This window comes from Sarcophilus harrisii, chromosome 3 (genome assembly GCF_902635505.1).
Source record: "Sarcophilus harrisii chromosome 3, mSarHar1.11, whole genome shotgun sequence".
Classification (NCBI taxonomy): Eukaryota; Metazoa; Chordata; class Mammalia; order Dasyuromorphia; family Dasyuridae; genus Sarcophilus; species Sarcophilus harrisii.
The window spans coordinates 247437781-247461483 of NC_045428.1; the positions used below are offsets into that span (position 1 = coordinate 247437781).

The 23703-nt window shown below is 34.2% G+C and overlaps 1 protein-coding gene across 8 annotated transcripts in view; it reads right to left on the reverse strand.

Moving 5' to 3' along the window:
- KDM6A (lysine demethylase 6A) overlaps nt 1–23703 on the reverse strand; it is a 241436-nt gene that overhangs the window by 139906 nt on the left and 77827 nt on the right. For all 8 annotated transcript variants that reach the window (XM_031959375.1, XM_031959372.1, XM_031959373.1 and 5 more), the window contains exons 3-4: nt 23219–23327; nt 4612–4661 (exon numbers count right to left, since the gene is read on the reverse strand). In XM_031959375.1, coding sequence (XP_031815235.1) covers nt 4612–4661; nt 23219–23327 — 159 coding nt within the window. The remainder of the gene's footprint in view (nt 1–4611; nt 4662–23218; nt 23328–23703) is intronic.

The following is a 23703-nucleotide window of genomic DNA, read 5'->3' on the forward strand; positions in this document are numbered from 1 at the left end:
TGAATGTCAATGGGATGAACTCTCCCATAAAACAGAAGCAGGTAACAAGAGTGGATTAAAAGTCAGAATCTACAATGTGTTGTTTACAATAAATACATTTGAAGCAGAGTGATACATACAGAGTAAAGACAAAAGACTGGAACAGAATCTGTTATGGTTCAGATGAAGTTTAAAAAAAAAAAAAAAAAAAAGCAGGGGTAGTGATCCTGATCTCAGATCAAGCAAAAGCAAAAATATTTCTAAAAAAAGAGATAAGAAAAGAAACTACATCTTGCTGAACGGTACCATAGATAAAGAAGCAATATCAATACTCAAGTGGTATTGCATGGAAATTCCTAGAGAAGAGAAATGCAAGAAGAAATAAACAGCAAAACTATAATAATGGAGGATTCTCAATCTTGCTCTCTCAGAACTAAATAAATCGAACTATGAAATAAATAATAAATAATTGTATATTATATATAAATTCCTGTTACACACACACACAAAATCTTACAGGCAGCTAGGTGGGGCACCCACCAGCTCTCAGGTCAAAAGGACCCGAGTTCAAATTTGTCCTCAGACACACTCCCTAGCTATGTGATCCTTGGCAAGTCACTTAACCCCAACTGCCTCAGCCAAAAAAACAAAACAAAACAAAACAAAAAACCTACTACTAGTAGTAGTCAGTAGTAGTTAAGGAGATAAATAGAATTTTAGAAAAGTCAGGTATGGTAAATGTTTGGAGAAAACTGAATGGAGACAGAAAAGAGCATACTTTTTTCTCAGCAGTTTGTGGAACCTATAAGAAAACTGACTATGTATTAAGATATAATAATCAAATGCGGAAAGGCAGAAATATTAAATGCATTTTTTTCAGACAATGGCTCAACATGCAATAAAAGGCCAGGGGAAAATAGACCAAAAATTAATTGGGAACTAAATAATCTAATCCTAAAGAATGAAACAACAAATCATAGAGACAACCATTAATTTCATCCAAGAGAATGAAAATAATGAGACAACATGCCAAAATTTGTGGAATGAAGCCAAAGCACTTATTAGGGGAAATTTTCTCTCTCTAGATGCTTATCTGGCTAAAAATAAAGCGATCACAACTAAAAAAGCTTAAAAAAAAAATTTAAACCCTCCCCAATTAAACACCAATTTTAAAATTCTGAAAATAAAAGAAATTAATAAAATTGAATGTAAGAAAACTATTAAATAACAAAACTATAAGTTGGTTCTATAAAAAAATAGATAAACTTTAGTCAATTTGATTAGAAAAAGTTAAGAAGAAAATCAAACTGTTAGTCTCAAAAATGAAAAGTGACAAATCTAAAAGGACAATCTTGTCCATCATTTTCAGTGTTTTGTCCTGCTGAAAGGGGATAAGACACTGAGAATGATGGACAAGATTGTAGCCCCATGTGTTTTTTAATTGTAGGCAGTCTTCAATGCACTGTGGTCAAAAGTTTGTTGATGGTTATGTAAGTGTAACTAAGAACATTTACCAATTTAATAAAATGCCACTAATAATGTTTATTTTCAAAGCTAACCAACAAAATGCATAATGTATATAAAATACTATACATTCTATCTTTTTTTAAAAATTACTGTCATGTTACCATAAAACTAATTTACTGTTCTAAAATAACACTATCAAATATATTACAATGAAACGCATCTTAAAAGGTCACCCAAATCTCACTTGTTATTCACTTCTTAAGATAATAGTAAACCTCCTAAACCTCCTAGATATTGGGAACTTAAATTCCCCTGAAATAAAAATTTGAAGTGAACTAGGGCTGAGACAGTTAGGTGGCACAGTGGTTAGGGCAGCAGCCCTGAAGACAGGAGGACCTGAGTTCAAATATGGCCTCAGACCCTTAACACTTCCTAGCTGTGTGACCATGGGCAAGTCACTTAACCCCAGTTGCCTGGGGGGAGTAGAGGAGGAGGGAAGGAGGAGAAGTGAAGCAGGACTACATACAAGGAACTGTCTTTCTCCCCACCCAGCCAAAAAAGAAATTAAAAAAAAAAAAGGGGGGGGGGGGGGCCGGGGAGAGAAGCCAGGGAGGAAGAGTTTCAATTAGTTGGAAATTGATTAGCACTCCAAGTCTACTACAAAAAAGGTTCTAGTAGTTCTTCCTTGTTAAATGATAAGAAAGTATGAAGATTTGAGCTGCATAAAGTGGATTGGACCCAGATTAGTAATATTTGATGAAAAGATAGGGGGATAAAAGGAACAAAAGGAAATCTCTCCCTCCATTACAAGTCATTAAGTGACAGTAACAAAAAAGGATGTAAAAAAATTTTTTTGCATGCTTCACAATTCACAATACTTCAATCAACAAGTATTAAGTACTTACTATGAGCTAGATGGGTGGGATACAAAGTAAAAAGGCAAAAATATTTACCACTGGGGGAGTAAAAACAAAGTAAATACAAGCTAAGTAAACATAAAGGAGAATTTACCAACAAACAATTTAAGTCTTAATGAACTCACAGATACAGGGACAACTAACCATATTCACAGATGTAAGAGATGCAATATGGTAGGTGAAAAAAAGCAGGTAAACGTGTAGCTGAATTACAGTAGTGGAAAGTACAGTAGGAAAAAATTGGAAAAATGCTACCAATCAGTAGATTACAGATCTATGTGCCAAGTAGTTTTCTAAGCCCTATGGGCAGGAATACAGAAAATAAAACAATTCCTACTCATGGGAGAGAAAAGTGCATAAAAATTATATGTGCATAAATTAAAACAGAGACAAATATATACAAAGTAGTTGAATATAGAAGAGCACTATTAATTAGAAAAGCTCTCAATGCAAAAAAATGTGTATTTCATATTCAGAATTTTGATGAAGGTAAGAGTACTATGATTTTTCCAAACAGAAGCTAGATAGAAATATTTTTTCCTGTGAAAAATCACACATGCTTGCATTTTGTCAGGAATGTTCATGATTTGCATTGATTTATCCACATTTCCAATAATCTCCCATTTTCACTAGTCTCCTCTGTAACTGTAAGTACAGACCTGTGGAGTTTTATGCACAAAAAAACAGAATTCATCAGTTTAAAAAATAAATTATCTGGATTCTACCAAGCAAAAAAAACAGAAGCATGAAAAACATATGTAAAAAATCAACTATAAATAAGACTGATAATTACCAATTATTTGTTCAATTATTAGCACAAAATGTTGGCAAAAGATGACATTTCTCTAGTCAGGAAACTATTCGAAACTTCAAATACCTATAGATTACCTATAGAGTGTCACGGATCCTTTGCTGTAGTTAGCCTTCCAGATAATGGCATCAGCTCTGAGAGCATTTCATAAATCAAAATCAAAATAGGCCTACAAATGTCTAGCGGACAAACTTATCTAGAAGCAAATTCTCAAGTTTGGAGTATTAACTATGAAAACAGAAACATTTTCAGTTCTTTAAAAAGTAATCAGGCAATAACGTATTACCATTTTTAGTTAAATTCAGTAGATGGCCTAAACAATGGTGTTTTACTCTGGGCCACAGGTTATAATGAGTAAAAGGGAGAGTGTTCCTGTGTGCCTTAGGTTAAGATCATTGGAACAAAATTATCTTAAACCCATAGAAGTGATTCTATTACCTGAAGCTCCCTATTACATTTTCTAAAAATCTTTTAACAAAAAAATTTTATTCAATTTTTGTTCTTATATTAGGTACATTTTCCAATGTAATTCCTCCTAAATCCAGACAGTCATATTTCAATGAAGAAAAGTGTTTGGAATAAGAACTTAAACTATTTTCCCACAGTCAACCAGCCAGAGCTTGTCAAAGGAACAACTTGAACCAAGGTTTTCCTATACTCTAAATATGATGAATTGTACCACCTTTCATTGTTCTTAAACTAATTATGAATAATAATAATCACGAAAAGCATACTTTTATAAAATCAAAGAAGTAGAACGTTCTATTTGGTAATAAGGTATTGTAGTATTTCATACTTCGTGATTGACAATATTACATTTTATTGCCCTCCATTATCAATTGAGATAAATATTAGTGCAAAACATAAAAAGTTATGTCTTGGGTGAAAAATTCATCCACAATCACAAACCATATTAAAATGGGGGAGGGAGGAAGTGAGAGGAGGAGGGACGGGGAAAGAGAGAGAGGAAGGGAATGAACTTGTCATTATAAAATATAGGAGGCTATTTTTCAGACTTCTATTAAAAACAAGGCACATGTTCCATGGCTGAAATAGGAAAAAAGAGGAATATCAAGAAAATTGGAATGCTACTTTCCCATCAGGCTCTTCCCTGCAAGATACAAATGCCATAATTACTTATCCGCATTATCACATATTCTGAATTCTTCTTTATCACTTTCCTCAATCCAACATACCAATCCAAAGTGGTACAAAACCCAGGAAGGATAAAATATCTTTAGACCAATACCATTGTTGTAATAGTTCTAAGACAATAAATAGCACAAAAATATAAAATAATCCTTCATCTCCATGCCATCACATCCCTTATTCTAGAAACAATAAAATGTCACCAATAAATTTTTTTTTTTTGGATGTAGCTCAACAATAATATGCCAAAACTAGGTGGCAACAGCAGAAATGCAAAGATGCACCAACCTTCCAGTAGTCAGATTGTAAACTGTAGTACCTCTGGTATGCAGATAACGCTGAAAGAAGAAAAAAAAAAAGACATCAATAAAAGATTTCAAAAGACAAAAATCAAAGTTAGCATCACATTTTTTTTAAGTTTCTCTAAACATGCTGGCTTGATATTACAACTACAAAAGTTTCAAGTGATATATATATATATATAACAAAAAACATATTGTACATTCTCAACGCAGTCCAAAAAAGGTTAGGATTAATCTAAGAACAGCCCTGACAAAAGTCATGCACTTTCTCAGATAGGTCCCAAGGCTAAGATCCTCTAAACCTCTCTTAACAATGTGACAAATCCAAGGAAAGACCTGGTTTTGAAGGAGCCTTTGAATACAAATGATTTGCAGTTATTTCCCCAAAAAATACAAAAGCATAATATTTACAAAACTTGCACATACAGACATCTTCCATACATACATACACACACACACACACACCCTCATACATATACTGCTGCATCTGAAAATTTTTTCACTATTTAATATCTATTCCATGCTTTATTAGTGATTAGAGAAAATATAAATTTCACCAGTATATACAACCCACTGAGAATTCAAGAAAATAACAATGAAAATAAACTTCAGAGAAAAAGAGAAAATATAGGTATTGTAATATGAAGATGGCAAAAGCATGAGAGGGACAGGTGAGGAGGGGGAGAGCAGGGGAAGAAGAGAGAGAGAGAGAGAAATAGCAACATATACTCAAGTTCAGAACTATATAGGAGAGGACATGGGTGAAGGAGTTACAAAGTCTCAACCACACAAATTTTAGTCTCATCCTCCAAATAAGTACTTGTTTAAGCAACCTACCACATGAAATGATATTCTCCATTAATTAACAAGTATTTCCAGCAGCTAGATGGCTCAGTTGATAAAATACTAGCCCTTACTAGCCCAATAGAAGGAATACCTTAAATTTAAATCCAACATCACAAGTCACTTAATCCACATTTACCTCAGTTCCTCAACTATTAAAAAAAAAAAAAAAAAGTTGTAGCTGGAGAAGGAAATGGCAAACTCTCCACTGTATCTTTGTCAAGAAAACACTAAATGAGATCAAGGAGAGTCACACAGGACTGAAATGACTCAACAATAAAAAGAAACATTTATTAATCACCAAGTATATTCCAGAACTGGGGATTAGATTAAATATAATGCATGATGTGCATACATATAATGAGGTAGGACCCACACAAAGAAACTGCAAAAATAGGTTAAGGTTAAGCTGTTAAAAGACTTGTTTAGTGAGTACAAAAGTACCATGATCTTATCTGAACTAAAGAAAAATGACTTTAGCAATAGTGTGGAGACTGGATGGTAATGGAATCTTGTATTTTATGTTGTTTGCCTTACAGATAAAAAATGTGTACTTTTGGGTGGAGCGAAGATGGCAGAGAGGACAACACCTGCTTCTTTCTGAGCTCTCCTGCTACCTTCAGCCTCAATTAGTGCTAGACTGTCAGGATCCATGAATATTGGGAGTACAACACATTAACAACAGAATATTATCTCAAAGATCACCAGAAAAGATCTGTTTTGTAGTGCGCAGGCATGGGAGGAGGCCAGGCCAAAGCACCCATAGGCAGGCAGGAAGAACATCATAGAAGCCAGCACATGCTGAGTAGACCAGGGTTGGGATCTCCACGGGGCAGAGAATGTTAGGGGAACCAGTCGATCAGCAGAAGGCATAAAAAGTCCAACACAAACTCAGAGGGTAAACAGTGTACCCCAAAGCTCCGGAGTTCCACAGGGCCCGGCCACACCCACCCAACACAAGTAGTGACTCAGTATGATTCCAGCGCAGCTGCTGCCTTTTCGCTGTCACTTTCAGGTGCCAGTTGAGGAAGCTTGGAACGCCCTCATTGCCCCAAAAGCAGACCTCAACTTAAAAAAAAAAAAAAAATGAGTAAAAAGGCAAAGCGAGCTCTAACTATAGATAGCTTCTATAGTGAAAGAGAACAGATTTCAAACACTGAGGAAACTAAAAGCACATTGTCTCCAGATGAATCCTGTAAAGAAGATATATAACCTGGTCTCCCCCATGCAACATGAACTTAAAAAGGATCTTAAAAGAGAGCTAGAAGAATGGGAAAAGGAAAGAAAAATTCTGCAACAATGGTTGGAAAAGGAATGTAATTCGTTAAAAGAAAGATTTGTTAAACTGGAAAAAGAAAACTCCCTGAAATGTGTAATGGAAAAGGTAAAGAATTCCCAGAAAAACAAGAACTTATGAATTAGAAAAGGTAAAGAACTCCCAGGAAAACAGAATTTGTGAATTGAAAATGGTAAAGAACTTCCAGGAAAACAATTTGTAAATTGGGGGATGTAGAGGGGTGAGGGGTGATTGGGGAGGGGAATTTCTTTAAAAAAAAAAAAAAAAATTGGTGAAATAGAAAAAAATTCCATAAAACAAAACAATAAATTTAAAAGTTCAATTGGACAAATACAAAAAGAAATTAAAAAAAGAAGAAGAAAAGAATTCATTAAAAATCAAAACTGAACAAATGAAAATGGATGACTCGAGGAGGCATCAAGAATCAATCAAGCTGAATACAGAGAGGCTTGGAGAGACTTACATGAAGTGATGTTAAGTAAAATGAGCAGAACCAGGAGATCATTATATACCTCAATAATGATACTATATGAGGATGTAATCTGATGGAAGTGGATTTCTTCGACAAAGAGAAAATCTAACTCAGTTCCAATTGATCAATGATAGACAGAAGCAGCTACACCCAGAGAAGGAACAATGGGAAATGAATGTAAACTGTTTGCATTTTTGTTTTTCTGAACAGGTTATTTTTATCTTCTGAATCCAATTCTCCCTGTGCAACAAGAGAACTGTTCGGTTCTGCACACATATACTGTATCTAGGATATACTATAACATATTTAACATGTATAAGAGTGTTTGCCATCTAGGGGAGGGAATGGAGGGAGGGAAGGGAAAAGTCAGAACACAAGGGATAATGTTGTAAAAAATTACCCAGGCATATGTTCTGTCAATAAAATATTATTTTTAAAAAATGAATAGAAAAAATTATTAAATACCTACTTGGGAAAACATCAGACCTAGAAAATAGATCTAGGAGAAATAATCTAAAAATTATTTGATTCCCTAAAAATCATGATGGAAAAAAAGAGCCTAGACATTATTTTTCAGGAAATCATAAAAGAGAACAGCCAGATGTCATAGAAACAGAAGGTAAAATAGCCATTGAAAGAATTCATCAAACACCTCCTGAAAGAGACCCCAAAATTAAAACTCCAAGGAATACTGTGTCTAAATTCCACAATTATTGAACCAAGGAAAAAAATTACAAAAGCAGCCAGAAAAAAAGAAAATAACAACAATTCAAATACAAAGGAACCACAATAAGGATTACTCAAGATGTAGCAGCGACCACATTAAAGGATCAAAGGGCCTGGAATCTGATATTGCCGAAAGGCAAAGGAACTTGGAATGCAGCTAAGAATAAAATACCCAGCTAAACTTCAGAGCATTTTCTTCCAGGGAAAAAGATGGGAATTCAATGAAACAGGTGAATTTCATTTATCTCTGATGAAAAAACCAGAGTTAAACAAAAAATATGACCGCCAAATACAGGATCCAAGAGAAGCAGAAAAAGGTAAAAAGAACTCTTGAGAACTGTGTTTCTGTTATGGGTATACCCAGAGAGCACATGTATAATTTGATTTTACTTTTACAATATAAAAAAGGAACTAGAGGTGGAAAGGAGATTGTACCAGAAAAAGGGAAAAGTGGAGGTAAAAAGAGGGAAATTACATCTCACAAAGAAGCAAAGGAAACCTATTATATCTGAGGAAAAGGAGGGAGGGGGATGAACACTGTGTGAATCTTACTCTCATCAGATTTGGCTCAAAGAGAAAATATTACACATATTTGGTTTACAGAGAAACTTCTCCCACCTTATGGAAAATGGGAGGGGAAAATGAAAAGGTAAGGGATAGGATAAATAGAAGAGAATACAGAAATAGTAAAGAACAGGTTTAAGAAAGGAGGAGAGCCAGATTCTAAGGAGGGAGGGCTGCATGAAGCAAGTGATGCCCATAAGTTTAATACTGGAGAGTGGGGTAAGGGGGAAAGGAAAGAGAAAAGCATAATTTGGGGATATTAAGATGGCAAGAAATACAGAATTAGTAGTGTAGTAAATGTGAATGGGATAAATTCCCCCATAAAGCAGAGGCGAATAACAGACTGGACTAAAAGCCAGAATCCTACAATATATTGTTTACAGGAAACACATTTAAAGCAGGGTGATACAGAGTAAAGGAAAAAGGTTGGAGCAGAATCTACTTTGCTTCAGGTGAAGTCAAAAAATCAGGGGTAGCCATCCTGATATCAGATCAAGCAAAAGCAAAAAGTGATCTAATTAAAAGAGATAAGGGAGAAAACTATATCTTGCTAAAGGGTAGATAATGAAGCAATATCAATACTAAATATACATAAACCAAGTGATATAGCATCTAAATTCCTAAAGGAGAAGTTAAGAGAGCTGCAAGAAGAAATAGCAAAATCATAATAGTGGGAGAAACTTTGCACTCTCAGGACAAGATAAATCAAACCACAAAATAAATAAGAAGGAAATTAGAGAGGTAAATAGAATACTAGAAAAGTTAGGTACGATATCTCTTTGAAGAAAATTGAATGGAGACAGAAAGGAGTACACTTTCTTCTCAGCAGTTCATGGAACTTATACAAAAAGTGACCATTTATTAGGACAAAAAGACCTCAAAATCAAATGCACAAAGGCAGAAATAGCAAATGCATTTTTTTCAGATCCCAATGCAATAAAAGTTACATTCAATAAAAAGCCAGGGGAAAACAGACCACAAAGTAATTCGAAACTAAATAATCTCATCCTAAAGAATGAATGGGTGAAACAGCAAATCATAGACACAATTAATAATTTCACCCAAGAGAATGACAAATAATGAGACAACATACCAAAATGTGTGGGATGGATGCAGCCAAAACAATAAGAAGAGGAAATTTTATATCTCTAAAGGCTTACTTGCATAAAATGGAGAAAGAGAAGATCAATGAATTAGGGTTGCAACTAAAACAACTAGGAAAAAGAGCAAATTAAAAACCCCCAAACATTAAACTTGAAATTCTGAAAATAAAAGGGAGAGATGAACAAAATTGAACGTAAAAAAATTATTGAATTAATAAAAAACTAAGAGTTGGTTTTATGAAAAAACCAACAAAATAGATAAACCTTTGGTAAATCTAATTAGAAAGAGGAAACCCAAAGTGTTAGTCTTAAAAATTAAAAGGGAGAACTTTCCACTAACGAAGAGGAAATTTTATGCCAATAAATTTGATAACGTAAGTGAAATAGATGAATACCCTCAAAAATAGAGGCTGCCCAGGAGCAGGAAGTAAATTGCTTAAAACAGTCCCATTTTAGAAAAAGAAAGAGAACATTACCCATGCATATCATGCATATGTTTTGCAAATAAAAAGCTATAATAGTAATTTTTTTAATGTATACTTTTATACACTCATAATCAAAAGTTTTAGAACAATAACAATTCACATCTAAATTATGTAAAGGGCTTTATTATTAATCTCATTTGAGAATTATATAAATATTGCCATTTCCCATTGATAGACAGTGGTCAAAGAGGTTATCTGGCTTGCCAAGGAATTCACAGATAATAAATGATAAAACTAAAACTAGCAGCCAGTATAGAATTACCAATCTAGATGCTATTTCTTTTACAAATATCACTGCAGAAAATCTTGCCCAAAAATATAATTAAATAGTAACAGAGTCAGGGTTGGTACTACCAATTTCTATCCTACCCACCTGTCATTTATTCATACTAAATAAAGACTTAGCTTTTTAAAGTCTGTCCTCATGTCACATGCTAATTTAATCTCACCAATCTTTAATTTTAGCTACCCTTCTCTAGAGAGTCCTCCATCTTCCCAGAATCCTCCCCTACTGTTGGAATATCAATAGGCCAGAAAATAGAAGCTCTCCAGATTTTACCCCACTATCTAAATAAAATTTTACCCCAGAGCAAATATAGACTGAAAAACCCAGTGAGAGACAGTTCAATAAGACTCAAAGAAAGACCTAACTAGTGGGAAATGTAAATAATTCCAAGATAGTTCCACAGAAAGGTAAACAGGGAGTCCTGGGACTTGCTGGTAAGAGTTGGCCTCAGTCCCGACCACAGGAACTTTCACCTCCCAGATAGCATGGGGAGTCATGAAGAGTCCAGGAAGATTGAAGGAACTTTTCTCCTGATTAGGAACGCTCCCAGCTAAACTACTGAGATAGTGAAGTGTGTCCCTGGACAAAAAGGAACCAGCATACATGGTGAGTGCAGAACCAATAGGGCAGGGAAGCTGCTGACTGGACTGTGGGCACTTACAAGAAGGTCAAAATTCTTGGTTTGGGATTCCAGGTCAAAGATAACTGAAGTAAAGCCAGAGGAATTTCTCATTTATTAGGGGAAAAAAAAAAAAAAAAAAAAAAAAAAAGGCAGATCAAGGAGACAACCCAAGTATAAAAATACTATGGGAATTGGGAAGAACAGAAGAGGACATGGAAAAAGAATTTTTTTTGTTTTTTTAAGTGTCTCTTACCCAAAGAGTAATGTTAAGTATCTACCTGCCCAGCAAGAATTTATAGAACTCAAAAAAGACATTAAAAACCAAATGAGAGAAATTGAGGAAAAACTAATAAATTAAAAATAAAAAATCATGCAAGAAAAAAAATTATTAAATAAAAAATTTAACCAACTAGAAAAGGTGATCCAGAGTTTTAAAGATGAAAATAACTCTTTGAAAACTAGAACAGAGCAAGGAGAAGCTAATGGAGCTGTAAGAGACCAATAAAGAATATAAAAGAATAAAAAAATTGAAGAAAATGTGAAACATCTTTAAATAAATTAAAACTACCTGAAAGCTGTGATGAAAAGTAGAAGAAAAGAAATTCAGAAGGAACTGAGTACAAAAAACCTGCTCAAACTGGAAAGGGGTTAAGTAGGGAATACACACACACACACACACACACACACACACACACATACCACATAACATTCTCCAAAATAGAGCATTTAGATAGGGAGTAGGATAAAGTAGGGTATATTAAGGTGTCTGGATTTATATCACTGAGAGAATGTATGTAGATTAATGGAAATGGGGTGAAGAGGGGAGATAAATGGTGGCATAGGATAAGGTGGGTTATAGAAGGGTTTTTAGATTAATGGATATGGGATAAAATGTGTAGATTAATGTAAAATTAAGGGAAAGAGGTCCAGGGAGAAGATGAGGAAAGAATCCTTGGGTAGGGGAGGTTAAGTAATATAAAAAAGCAAGTTAAAGAGTAGAACTAAAGTAAAATAGCAAAAGAACCAGAATAACTGACCTTGGGACATGGATTAACCCTCATTAAGTGCAAATAGCTAGCTCCATAGCTAGACTCCACAGAAAGAGCTACCAGGACCCATGGGGTGAGCTAGGTTTAGCATTTGCCTCAACCAAAACCATAATAAAGGGATCTCCTCAGCTGATTAGGAACTCCAGGTCCAACTGTGCTGCAGAGCCTGAGGAGAAGGAACCAGCACACAAGGGTACATAGGCAGGGGAACTGGGATTAGTTGCCAGCATTTGCAGGAGGCAGGGAGCTTTTGGTTTGGGGTTCTAAGTCAGAGGGGAGAGCTGATGTGAAGTTAGAGGCACCATTCCCCCATATCAAAATCAGAGATATTTACACTAAACGTCTCATAAAAAAATTAAAAATCAACTGACAAAGAACAACAAGCCCAATTATAAAAGCTTACTATGGGAATGGGAAGACCACTGTTCATCTTCAGAGGAGGACAATGAAATTTATATATATATATATAAAGTCAAAAAAAGATTTTAAAAATAAAATGAAATTGTGAAAAAAATTAATAAAAAATAAAATAAAAACCATCCAAGAAAAACAAGATTATTAAAAAGATAACCAACTAGAAAAGGAGTTCCAGAGTCTTGAAGAAAATAATTCTTTGAAAATTAGAATTACACCCTGCAGGCCTGAGTTACTTCCAAGTGGGGAACTCTTTCCCAGAGCACTGCAGTACCTCACTGCTTTTTGCAGCCGGCTAGCAGGACAGCTACCCGTCCATACACCTCTCACTGCTCTGCAGAGGAAGCTGGTAACCTCTTGGCCCGGAAGGCAGACCCTAAAGGCTTTAACAAAATGAGTAAGAAAATCAAAAGGACGATTGATAGTTTCTACTCAGAAAGAGAACAGCTTTTCAACCCTGAAGAGACTAATAGCAGACAGTCTCCAGACAATTGTTGGTCCCCAATACAAAAGGCTCTCCTAGAAGAGACTATTAAAAACCTTAAAAGAGAACTAGAAGAAAAATGGGGAAAGGAAAGAGAAGCTATGCAAGAGAGTACAGAGAAGACACATAACTCACTAAAAGAAAAATTTGACAAAGTGGAAAAAGAAAACAACTCCCCGAAATGTGAACTGGAAAAGGTAAAAAACTCCCAAGAAGTGCAAGGAAACAGAATTTGTGAATTGGAGAAAGAAAATAACTCACTAAAAAAAAAAAAAAAATAGTGAAATGGAAAAAAATTCCATAGAGCAAAATGACGCATTTAAAAACTCAAACGGACATATACAAAAAGAAGTAAAAAAAGTTAATGAAGAAAATAACATGCTAAAAATCAGAACTGAACAAATAGAAATGACTGACTCATTGAGCATTGAGACAGGAAGAATCAGTCAAACAAAACCAAAAAACTGAAAGATTGGAAAAAAATGTCAAACATTTACTTGAAAAAACAACAGACCTGGAAAATAGATCAAGGAGAGAAAACCTAAGGATCATCGGACTACCCGAAAAATAGGATGAAAAAAAGAGCCTAGATACTATTTTACAGGAAATTATTAAAGAGAACTGCCCAGAAGTAATAGAACCGGAAGATAAAGTAAGCGTGGAAAGAATCCATCAAACACCTTCTGAAAAAGACCCTAAAATAAAGACTCCGAGGAATATTGTGGCCAAACCTCAGAATTTTCAGATTAAAGAAAAAATTCTACAAGCATCCAGGAAAAAACAATTCAAATATCAAGGTGCCACAATAAGAGTCACACAAGATCTGGCTGCCTCAACATTAAAGGATCAAAGGGCCTAGAATTTGATATTCCGAAAGGCAAAAGAACTTGGAATGCAGCCAAGAATAAACTACCCAGCTACGCTGAGCATTTTTTCCATGGAAGAAGATGGACATTAAATGAAACAAAGCAATTCCATCTGTTTCTAAAGAAAAAAACATACTTACACAAAAAATGTGATCTCCAACAACAGGACTCAAGACAAGCAGAAAAAGGTAAAAGGAACTCTTGAGAACTGTATTGCTGTTGTGGATATACATAAAAATCACATGTATAATTTGATTTTACTGATATAGCATAAAAAAAAGAAGTAGAAATGGAAAGGGGATAGTGTCAGAAAAAGGGGAAAGGGGAGATAAAAAGAGGGAAACTTCATGCGTCGATGAGACAAAGGAAACCTATCATATCTGAGGGAACTTAGAGAGGGGGAGGAACATTGTGCGAATCTTAATAACTTTTAATAACTTAATAACAACTCTCATCAGAGTTGGCTCAAAGAAGAAATAATTGATACATTTGTTTTACAGAGAATCTTCTCTCACCTCATTAAAAAGTGGGAAAGGAAAAGTGAAAAGGAAAAAGAGTAATAAGGGAAGGGTACAAGAAAAAGGAAGGGATTCAAAGGGAAAAGGGAGGAATACTAAAGAGGGAGAGCTGGGTGACGCAAATGGGACCAATAAGTTTGATACTAGGGAAGGGGGAAAAGAGGACAAGAAAAAGAAAAGCATAATCTGCGGATGTTAGGATGGCAGGAAATAGAGAATTAGTAATCTTAACAGTAAATGTGAATGGGATGAACTCTCCCATAAAGAGGCAGATAGCAGACTGGATCAAGTCAAAACCCTACAATATCTTGTTTACAAGCAACACATTTAAAACAGGGAGATACATACAGAGTAAAGGTAAAAGGCTGGAGCAGAATCTATTATGCTTCAGGTGAAGTCAAAAAGGGGTAGCCATCCTTATCTCAGATCAAGCAAAAGCAAAAATTGATCTAATTAAATGAGATAAGGAAGGAAACTACATCTTGCTAAAAGGTACGATAGGCAATGAAGCAATATCAGTATTAAACATATATGCACCAAGTAGTATAGCATCTAACTTCCTAAAGGAGAAGTTTAGAGAGTTACGAGAATAGACAGCAAAACTATAATAGTGGGAGACCTCAATCTTGCACTCTCAGATCTAGATAAATCAAATCACAAAACAAATAAGAAAGAAATTAAAGAGGTAAATAAAATATTAGAAAGACTAGGTATGATAGATCTCTGGAGAAAACCGAATGGTGATAGAAAGGAGTATACTTTCTTCTCAGCAGCTCATGGAATCTACACAAAAATTGACCATATATTAGGACATAAAGACCTCAAAATTAAATGCAGGAAGGCAGAAATAGTAAATGCTTTCTTTTCAGATCACAATGCGATAAAAACTACATTCAACAAAAACTTAGGCGTAAACAAATCAAAAAGTAATTGGAAACCAAATAATCTCATCTTAAAGAATGATTGGGTGAAACAGCAAATTATAGACACAATTAATAATTTCACTCAAGATAATGACAACGGTGAGACATCATACCAAAATTTGTGGGATGCAGCCAAAGCGGTAATAAGGGGAAACTTTATATCCTTAGAGGCTTACTTGAACAAAATACAGAAAGAGAAGGTCAATGAATTGGGCTTGCAACTTAAAAAGCTAGAAAAAGACCAAATTAAAAACCCCAATCAATTACTAAACTTGAAATTCTAAAATTAAAAGGAGAAATTAATAATATTGAAACTAAAAAAAATTGAACTAATAAATAAAACTAATTGTTGGTTTTATGAAAAAACCAATAAAATTGATAAACCTTGGTAAATCTGATTAGAAAAAGGAGAGAGGAAAATCAAATTAGTAGTCTTAAAATGAAAAGGAGAACTTTCCACCAATGAAGAGTAAATTAAAGAAATAATAAGGGGTTACTTTGCCCAACTTTACGCCAATAAATTTGATAATCTAAACGAAATGGATGACTACCTCCAAAAATATAGGCTTCCCAGATTATCAGAGGAGGAAGTAAATTGCTTAAATAGTCCCATTTCAGAAAAAGAAATAGAACAAGCTATTGATTAATAGCTTGATTAATCAACTCCCTAAAAAAATATCCCCAGGACCAGATGGATTTACATGTGAATTTTACCAAACATTCAAAGAACAATTAGTCCCAATGCTTTATAAACTATTTGAAAAAGTAGGGAATGAAGGAGTCCTACCAAATTCCTCTTATGATACAGACATGGTACTGATAACTAAACCAGCTAGGGTTGAAAACAGAGAAAGAAAACTATAGACCAATCTCCCTAATGAATATTGATGCTAAAATCTTAAACAAAATATTAGCAAAAAGACTACAGAAAATCATCCCCAGGATAATTCACCATGATCAAGTAGGATTTATACTAGGAATGCAGGGCTGGTTCAATATTAGGAAAACTATCAGCATAATTGGCCATATTAATAACCAAACTAACAAAATCCATATGATCATCTCAATAGATGCAGAAAAAGCATTTGATAAAATCCAACACCCATTCCTATTAAAAACACTTGAGAGTATAGGAATAAATGGACTTTTCCTTAAAATAATCAGTAGCATCTATTTAAAACCAGCAGTAAGCATCATATGCAATGGGGACAGACTGCAACCATTCCCAATAAGATCAGGAGTGAAACAAGGTTGCCCACTATCACCATTACTATTTAATATTGTACTAGAAATGCTAGCTTTGGCAATAAGAACTGAGAAAGATATTAAAGGAATAAGAATAGGCAATGAGGAAACCAAATTATCACTCTTTGCTGATGATATGATGGTATACTTGGAGAACCCCAGAGATTCTACTAAAAGTTATTAGAAATAATCCACAATTTTAGCAAAGTTGCTGTTTATAAATAAACCCACATAAGTCATCAGCATTCTTATATATCACTAACAAAATCCAACAGTCAGAGTTACAAAGAGAAATCCCATTTAAAGTAACTACTGATAGTATAAAATATTTAGGAATCTATCTGCCAAGGGAAAATCAGAAACTTTATGAGCAAAACTACAAAACACTTTCCACACAAATTAAGTCTGATCTAACTAACTGGAAAAATATTAAATGCTCTTGGATTAGGCGAGCAAATATAATAAAGATGACAATACTACCTAAACTAATCTATTTATTTAGCGCTATACCAATCAGACTTCCCAAAAACTATTTTGATGACCTATAAAAAATAACAACAAAATTCATATGGAAAAATAAAAGGTCAAAATTTCAAGGGAATTAATGAAAAAAAAAAAATCAAATGAAGGTGGCCTAGCTGTACCAGATCTAAAATTATATTATAAGGCAGCGGTTACTAAAACTATCTGGTATTGGCTAAAAAATAGACTAGTTGATCAATGGAATAGGTTAGGTTCAAAGGACAAAACAGCCAATAACTTTAATTATCTAGTCTTTGACAAACCCAAAGACCCCAGCTTTTGGGATAAGAACTTACTGTTTGATAAAAATTTCTGGGAAAATTGGAAACTAATATGGCAGAAACTAGGCATTAATCCACACTTAACACCGTACACCAAGATAAGGTCAAAATGGGTTCATGACCTAGGCATAAAGAATGAAATTATTAATAAATTAGAGGAACACAGGATAGTTTACCTCTCAGACCTGTGGAAGAGGAACGAATTTATGACCAAAGAAGAACTAGAGATCACTATTGACTACAAAATTGAAAATTTTGATTATATCAAATTGAAAAGTTTGTACAAACAAAACTAATGCAGGCAAGATTATAAGGTTATACAACTGGGAAAACATTTTACAGTCAAAGGTTCTGATAAAGGAATCATTTCAAAATATACAGAGAATTGACTCTAATTTATACGTAAATCAAGCCATTCTCCAATTGATAAAATGGTCAAAGGATATGAACAGACAATTTCTGATGATGAAATTAAAACTATTACTACTCATATGAAAGAGTGTTCCAAATCACTATTGATCAGAGAAATGCAAATTAAGACAACTCTGAGATACCACTACACACCTGTCAGATTGGCTAGAATGACAGGAACGATAACACGGAATGTTGAGGGATGCGAAAAGGGACACTGATACATTGTTGGTGAATTGTGAATACATCCAGCCATTCTGGAGAGCAATTTGGAATTATGCCCAAAAAAGTTATCAAACTGTGCATACCCTTTGATCCAGCAGTGTCCCTACTGGGCTTATACCCCAAAGAGATACTAAAAAAGGGAAAGGGACCTGTATCTGCCAAAATGTTTGTGGCAGCCCTGCTTCTAGCGGCCAAAAGCTGGAAAATGAATGGATGCCCATCAATTAGAGAATGGTTGAGTAAATTGTGGTATATGAATGTTATGGAATATTATCGTTCTGTAAGAAATGACCAGCAGGACGAATACAGAGAGGATTGGCGAGACTTACATGAATTGATGCTGAACAAAATGAGCAGAACCAGGAAATCATTATATACCTCAACAACGATACTTTATGAGGATGTATTCTGATGGAAGTGGATTTCTTCAACAAAGATAAGATCTAACTTAGTTTCAACTGATCAAGGATGGACAGAAGCAGCTACACCCAAAGAAAGAACACTAGGAAATGAATGTAAACTGCTTACATTTTTGTTCTTCTTCCCAGGTTATTTATACCTTCTAAATCCAATTCTCCCTGAGCAACAAGAAAACTGTTCGGTTCTGCACACATATATTGTATCCAAGATCTACTGTAATCTATTTAACATGTATATGACTGCTTGCCATCTTGGGGAGAGGGTGGAGGGAGGGAGGGGAAAAATCGGAACAGACGTGAGTGCAAGGGATGATGTTTTAAAAAAAATTACCCTGGCATGGGTTCTGTCAATAAAAAGTTATAAAAAAAAAAAAAAAGAAAAAAAAGAAAGTTTATGAAAATTAGAATTACATAAGAGGAAGCCAGTGAAGAAATATCAAAATAAAACAAAATATAAAGAAGTAAAGACAGAACAGAATGTTAAACATTATTTTTAAAAATACAACCAACCTGGAAAACAAATCAAGAAGAAAAATGTAATTGGACTACTTGAAACGTGTGACCAAAAAAAAATGCAAGAAATAATCCAACAAAATTATCCCAGAGTGATAGAATATGACAGTCAAGAGTAGAAACATTAACTAATCACCACCTCAAAGAGATCCTTTGTAGAAGATAAATAGGAATGTAAGTGCCAAATTTTGAAACCCTGAGATCAAAAATTCACTTGGAGCTACAATTACAGGATTTAACAGCAACCATAAAGAGAAAAAAAAAAAAAAAAATTATATGGTTATATATATGATATATTATATAGTTATATATTCTGAATCTTGCCCAATATTTTCTGCTCTTCACATGATTTTTTTTCCTTTCTTTTTTCTATTCTGTCCTATTTTGTATTTAGTTCAATAAGTAAAAAAATTTCAATTAAAAAAGGGAAATAATAGACATATACAAACAGTATCAAGAATGAGGAATATAATTTATTAGAAAGAGGGGCAGGGCTAGTAATCATTATTTCAGAGAAAGTCAAACTTCAATTCAAACAACAAAGAAACTGATATATGTCATATTAAAATTGTTTTAGTGCATTTAGTGTGTGTGTGAGTGTGAGTGTGTGTGTGTGTGTGTGTGTGTGTGTAAATATATCCTTGCTTAATTGTAGTCTGCTTGGGGGAGACAGGGAATAGTGAGTAAAATAATGTTTTCAGTTCTAAGCCCTTCCTAATTATAACACCATGTTTTCATTTCATTTACACTGTGGTATCAGAGGGGCCCAGAAACAGTCAAAACCAAAGTTAAGAGAAAATTTAACATAAGAGCATATCCAAGATTAATCCAAAAGATTTTAAAATATCCAAATGGTTTGTTTTATACACATGAGTGAAATGGGAAACTGAGGGCTTTTCAGAATAATAACCTTGGGTAATTCAAGAATTGGCATCAAGGCTTTGTTTAATTATTAGGCTCTAGGCTCCTTCAGCAGAGAACATTTAAAAGATAAAGCTCAACTGCTGAGAGAAAAACCTGACTAATTGTTTAATGGCCTAGAGATATCTAGCCAGCCCTATCTGATAGAGAAAAGCCTGAAACAGACTGAATTCCCTTAATTAACTAAGCTCAGTAATTTAGAAACCTTTGACCCCTCCTTTGCTTAATTGATTATTTACCTCTGAAGCAAAACAGACCCCCTCCCCCCCTTTTTAATAACATTTTTAAACATTTATTCCTTAACCAAGATCCTGGTACCACAAAAAGCCCAACTCTATCCCAAAGACAAATAAGGAATAAAAATTGAGTTGGTCAATAATTTTAAAAGGACTAACAGAAGAGGATGGGTAAATAGAGTTTCTGTAAATCTCAACTATTTAACTATTACTCCTTACTTCAGTAAAATTGGCTTTTCCTGCTCTGGACTTTCTGGTGAAGGGTCTGCCCCACTTCTTGTGAGAATCAGAAAAAAAGGAACTTTCTGTTTGTACCATGCCTTTGAACAGTCAATTTGAGTTAGGATCTTTGCATCCCACACATGTAAATGTATACCATACAGTTATGATTGACATCAGTAATTTGAATAGCTTAAAAGAAAGATCAATAGTTCTGCCTCAATCTTGCTCTAAAAAACAAATCTAGGAAAAGGCAATAAAATAGTCAGCATACAAATGAGGAAGAATGGATACAGAGGCATTAGAGGGGAGAGAAGGGCTAGGAGTTCTGAAAACCTACTCACATCAGGAAAGGATTAAAAAGGCAACATTACATATACACCATGAAGGTTATATATAGTACCTTCCAAAATCAGTGAGTATTTATTCACTGGTGGGAAAAAGTGGGAAAAAAGAGTAGAAGAGAGAATTGGGTAAGGTGGGGTATAGAATAGGAAAGGGATAAAGAGAGAGGAGAAAGGCAGCATAGAATAAAATGAGGAAGAGTGTTTAGATTAATAAGAATGGGATAAGGTATGTAGATTAATGGGAATGGGATAAAAAGGAAAGGAAAGGATGAGAAAAGATGCTAAGGGAGAGATCCCTGGAGGAAGGAGGTTGAATAAAAGCAAGGCAAGCTGAATTTAAATAGAAGAGTTAGCAGGGATAAGAAATAAGATATATACAAATACTATAACAAGGATTAGGAGTAGAATTTAGTAGGAAAAAAAAAAAAAAAAAGAACGGTTAATAATAATTGATCTTAAGACAAAATCCTAAAGATTCAACCAGGAAAGAAATCTACATTACATCAGCCATATTATTATTGCTTTAGATGCGGTGTTTACAAATAGGCAAGTGTGTGTGTGTGTGTGTGTGTGTGTGTGTGTGTGTGTGAGAGAGAGAGAGAGAGAGAGAGAAATGAGATTATGAAAGGGGAAAAAAAAATAAAGTAAAAAGTGCTCAGCAGAGAACATAAGAATAACCTGTAAGAATGGACATTCATAAGCATAATTTAATATAAATATATGCAAAATGACAATTTCTTCTATTATTATAGGTATTTTCTTGAAATGAAAATTTATTGTTATATATTCTGAATCTTGCCCAATATTTTCTGCTCTTCACATGATTTTTTTTCCTTTCTTTTTTCTATTCTGTCCTATTTTGTATTTAGTTCAATAAGTAAAAAAATTTCAATTAAAAAAGGGAAATAATAGACATATACAAACAGTATCAAGAATGAGGAATATAATTTATTAGAAAGAGGGGCAGGGCTAGTAATCATTATTTCAGAGAAAGTCAAACTTCAATTCAAACAACAAACAAACTGATATATGTCATATTAAAATTGTTTTAGTGCATGCCTACTTATATTTAAATGCGTGTGTGTGTGTGTGTGTGTGTGTGTGTGTGTGTGTGTAAATATATCCTTGCTTAATTGTAGTCTGCTTGGGGGAGACAGGGGATAGTGAGTAAAATAATGTTTTCAGTTCTAAGCCCTTCCTAATTATAACACCATGTTTTCATTTCATTTACACTGTGGTATCAGAGGGGCCCAGAAACAAATTAATTATCCAGACATGTAATCCTCTTTTATTGCATTCACATATAAATAACCAGGTCAGTAAACAGATAGCTGTGTCTTTGGAAAAAGCTCCAATTTACATGCAGGTGGATATATGTGGTTGGGGGGTTGTGTCAATGCAATTATGCAGTTGAAAAAAGCTGGACTGATGGGGGAAGCCATGGTATCTATGGGATCAGAGACGTAAAGTACTTCAGAGGTCATGTAGTCCAAAGCTTTCATTTTCCAGATAAAGTAAGTGAAACACAGAAGGTAAAGTGACTTGCCTAAAGTCACAGAGTTATTAGAATGCCGAGGTCCTCTGAATATAAAGAACCACCAAAACTTTTCCCACACCTGTCTCCCCTAATGTGTTCCATACTGGCCCAGGGCCTTCTCTGAATCTCAAATCACCTAATCCAAACTCACTCATTTTACAAAGGGAAATAACAAGGGAGGTTAAGTGATTTGATAGTAAGCATCAGAAATAGAATTTGAACACTTTGAACATTTTTTTTAACTCAACAAGTAGGGATTTCTTTTATTACATTGTTATTCCCTTACCTTAATCAGTCTAGTGAATTCTATGGACTGTTTTCAGAATGTTTTTAAATGCATAATTATAAACCATATAGAATTAACAAAAGAAACTAATCACATTTAAAAACACAACAACAACAAAAAATAATTTTTCTAAGTTCACAGGCCCAAGTTAAAATCCCTGCTCTAGAAATATCCTCTCTTTCCACTGGATATCATCCTCTCCAATCATCCACACTGTATTTATTCCTAAAAAAATATACTTTTTTGAGAAGACATGCATGAACAAAATGAATACACAGAATCTATTTCTCATAACAAACTGATCTATGTGAAAGATATAAATTTTCTAAAATCAGTAATTTATTCACTTTGTCTCTATGTATTTTCTCTAAAATGATCCATGTTGGGGCAGCTATGTGGTCTAGTGGATTAAAGAATCAGCCCTAGAGTCAGAAAGACCAGAGTTCAAATTCAGCCCCAGACTCTTGGCACTTAACAAGATGTATGATTCTGGGCAAATCACCTAACCCCCAACTGCCATTCCACCATCCTCCACCTTCCTCCATAAAAAAACTTCATCAAAATCAGAAGAAAAAAATCTAAAATTTATTTTGGCCAACTCAAAGATCACTCATCCCTATCATAACCCATTATATTCACAAAGTCTTTTTAAAGTTTACAAAACCTTTAATGTTTATCATTTCATTTATCAAAACAATTGTACATCATAAAAATCATTTTTAATGTTAAAATACATACACACACACACACACCCCTAAAGGTAAGAAAGAAAACCTTACCTTTTGGATAATCTTCCAACAGGAGATTGAAGTGACCTAACTGACAAAAGAAATCAGATTCAACTTTTCCTTCAGCTTTTAAGATTAGAGATTCATAGCAGCGAACAGCCTAGAAAAAAGAAACACAAAGAATATTAAGAAAAAGAAGCAGAGGAACATAACCTTGATGCTCATTTTCCTCTATATAATAATCAACTTAGTGATTTTAAAAATCCAGTCTATTATAAAATTAAAATAGTAAGGAATATATCATCCTTGCCTCCCCTTCAGAATCAACTGGATGAAAATATACACTTTATGAATGAGGACCTCAAACAATCTCAAATAGTTTCCACTACTAAATGCTACTATAATGCTATGCCACAGAAAAATATTTTACCTAATTTATAGTAGACCTCAGATAAAAAAGAGGAGATGGAAGGTTGAGAAGAGGGAAAGCCATAACTCCACCACCACCACCACACTCTACAGTGGGAAAGGACACC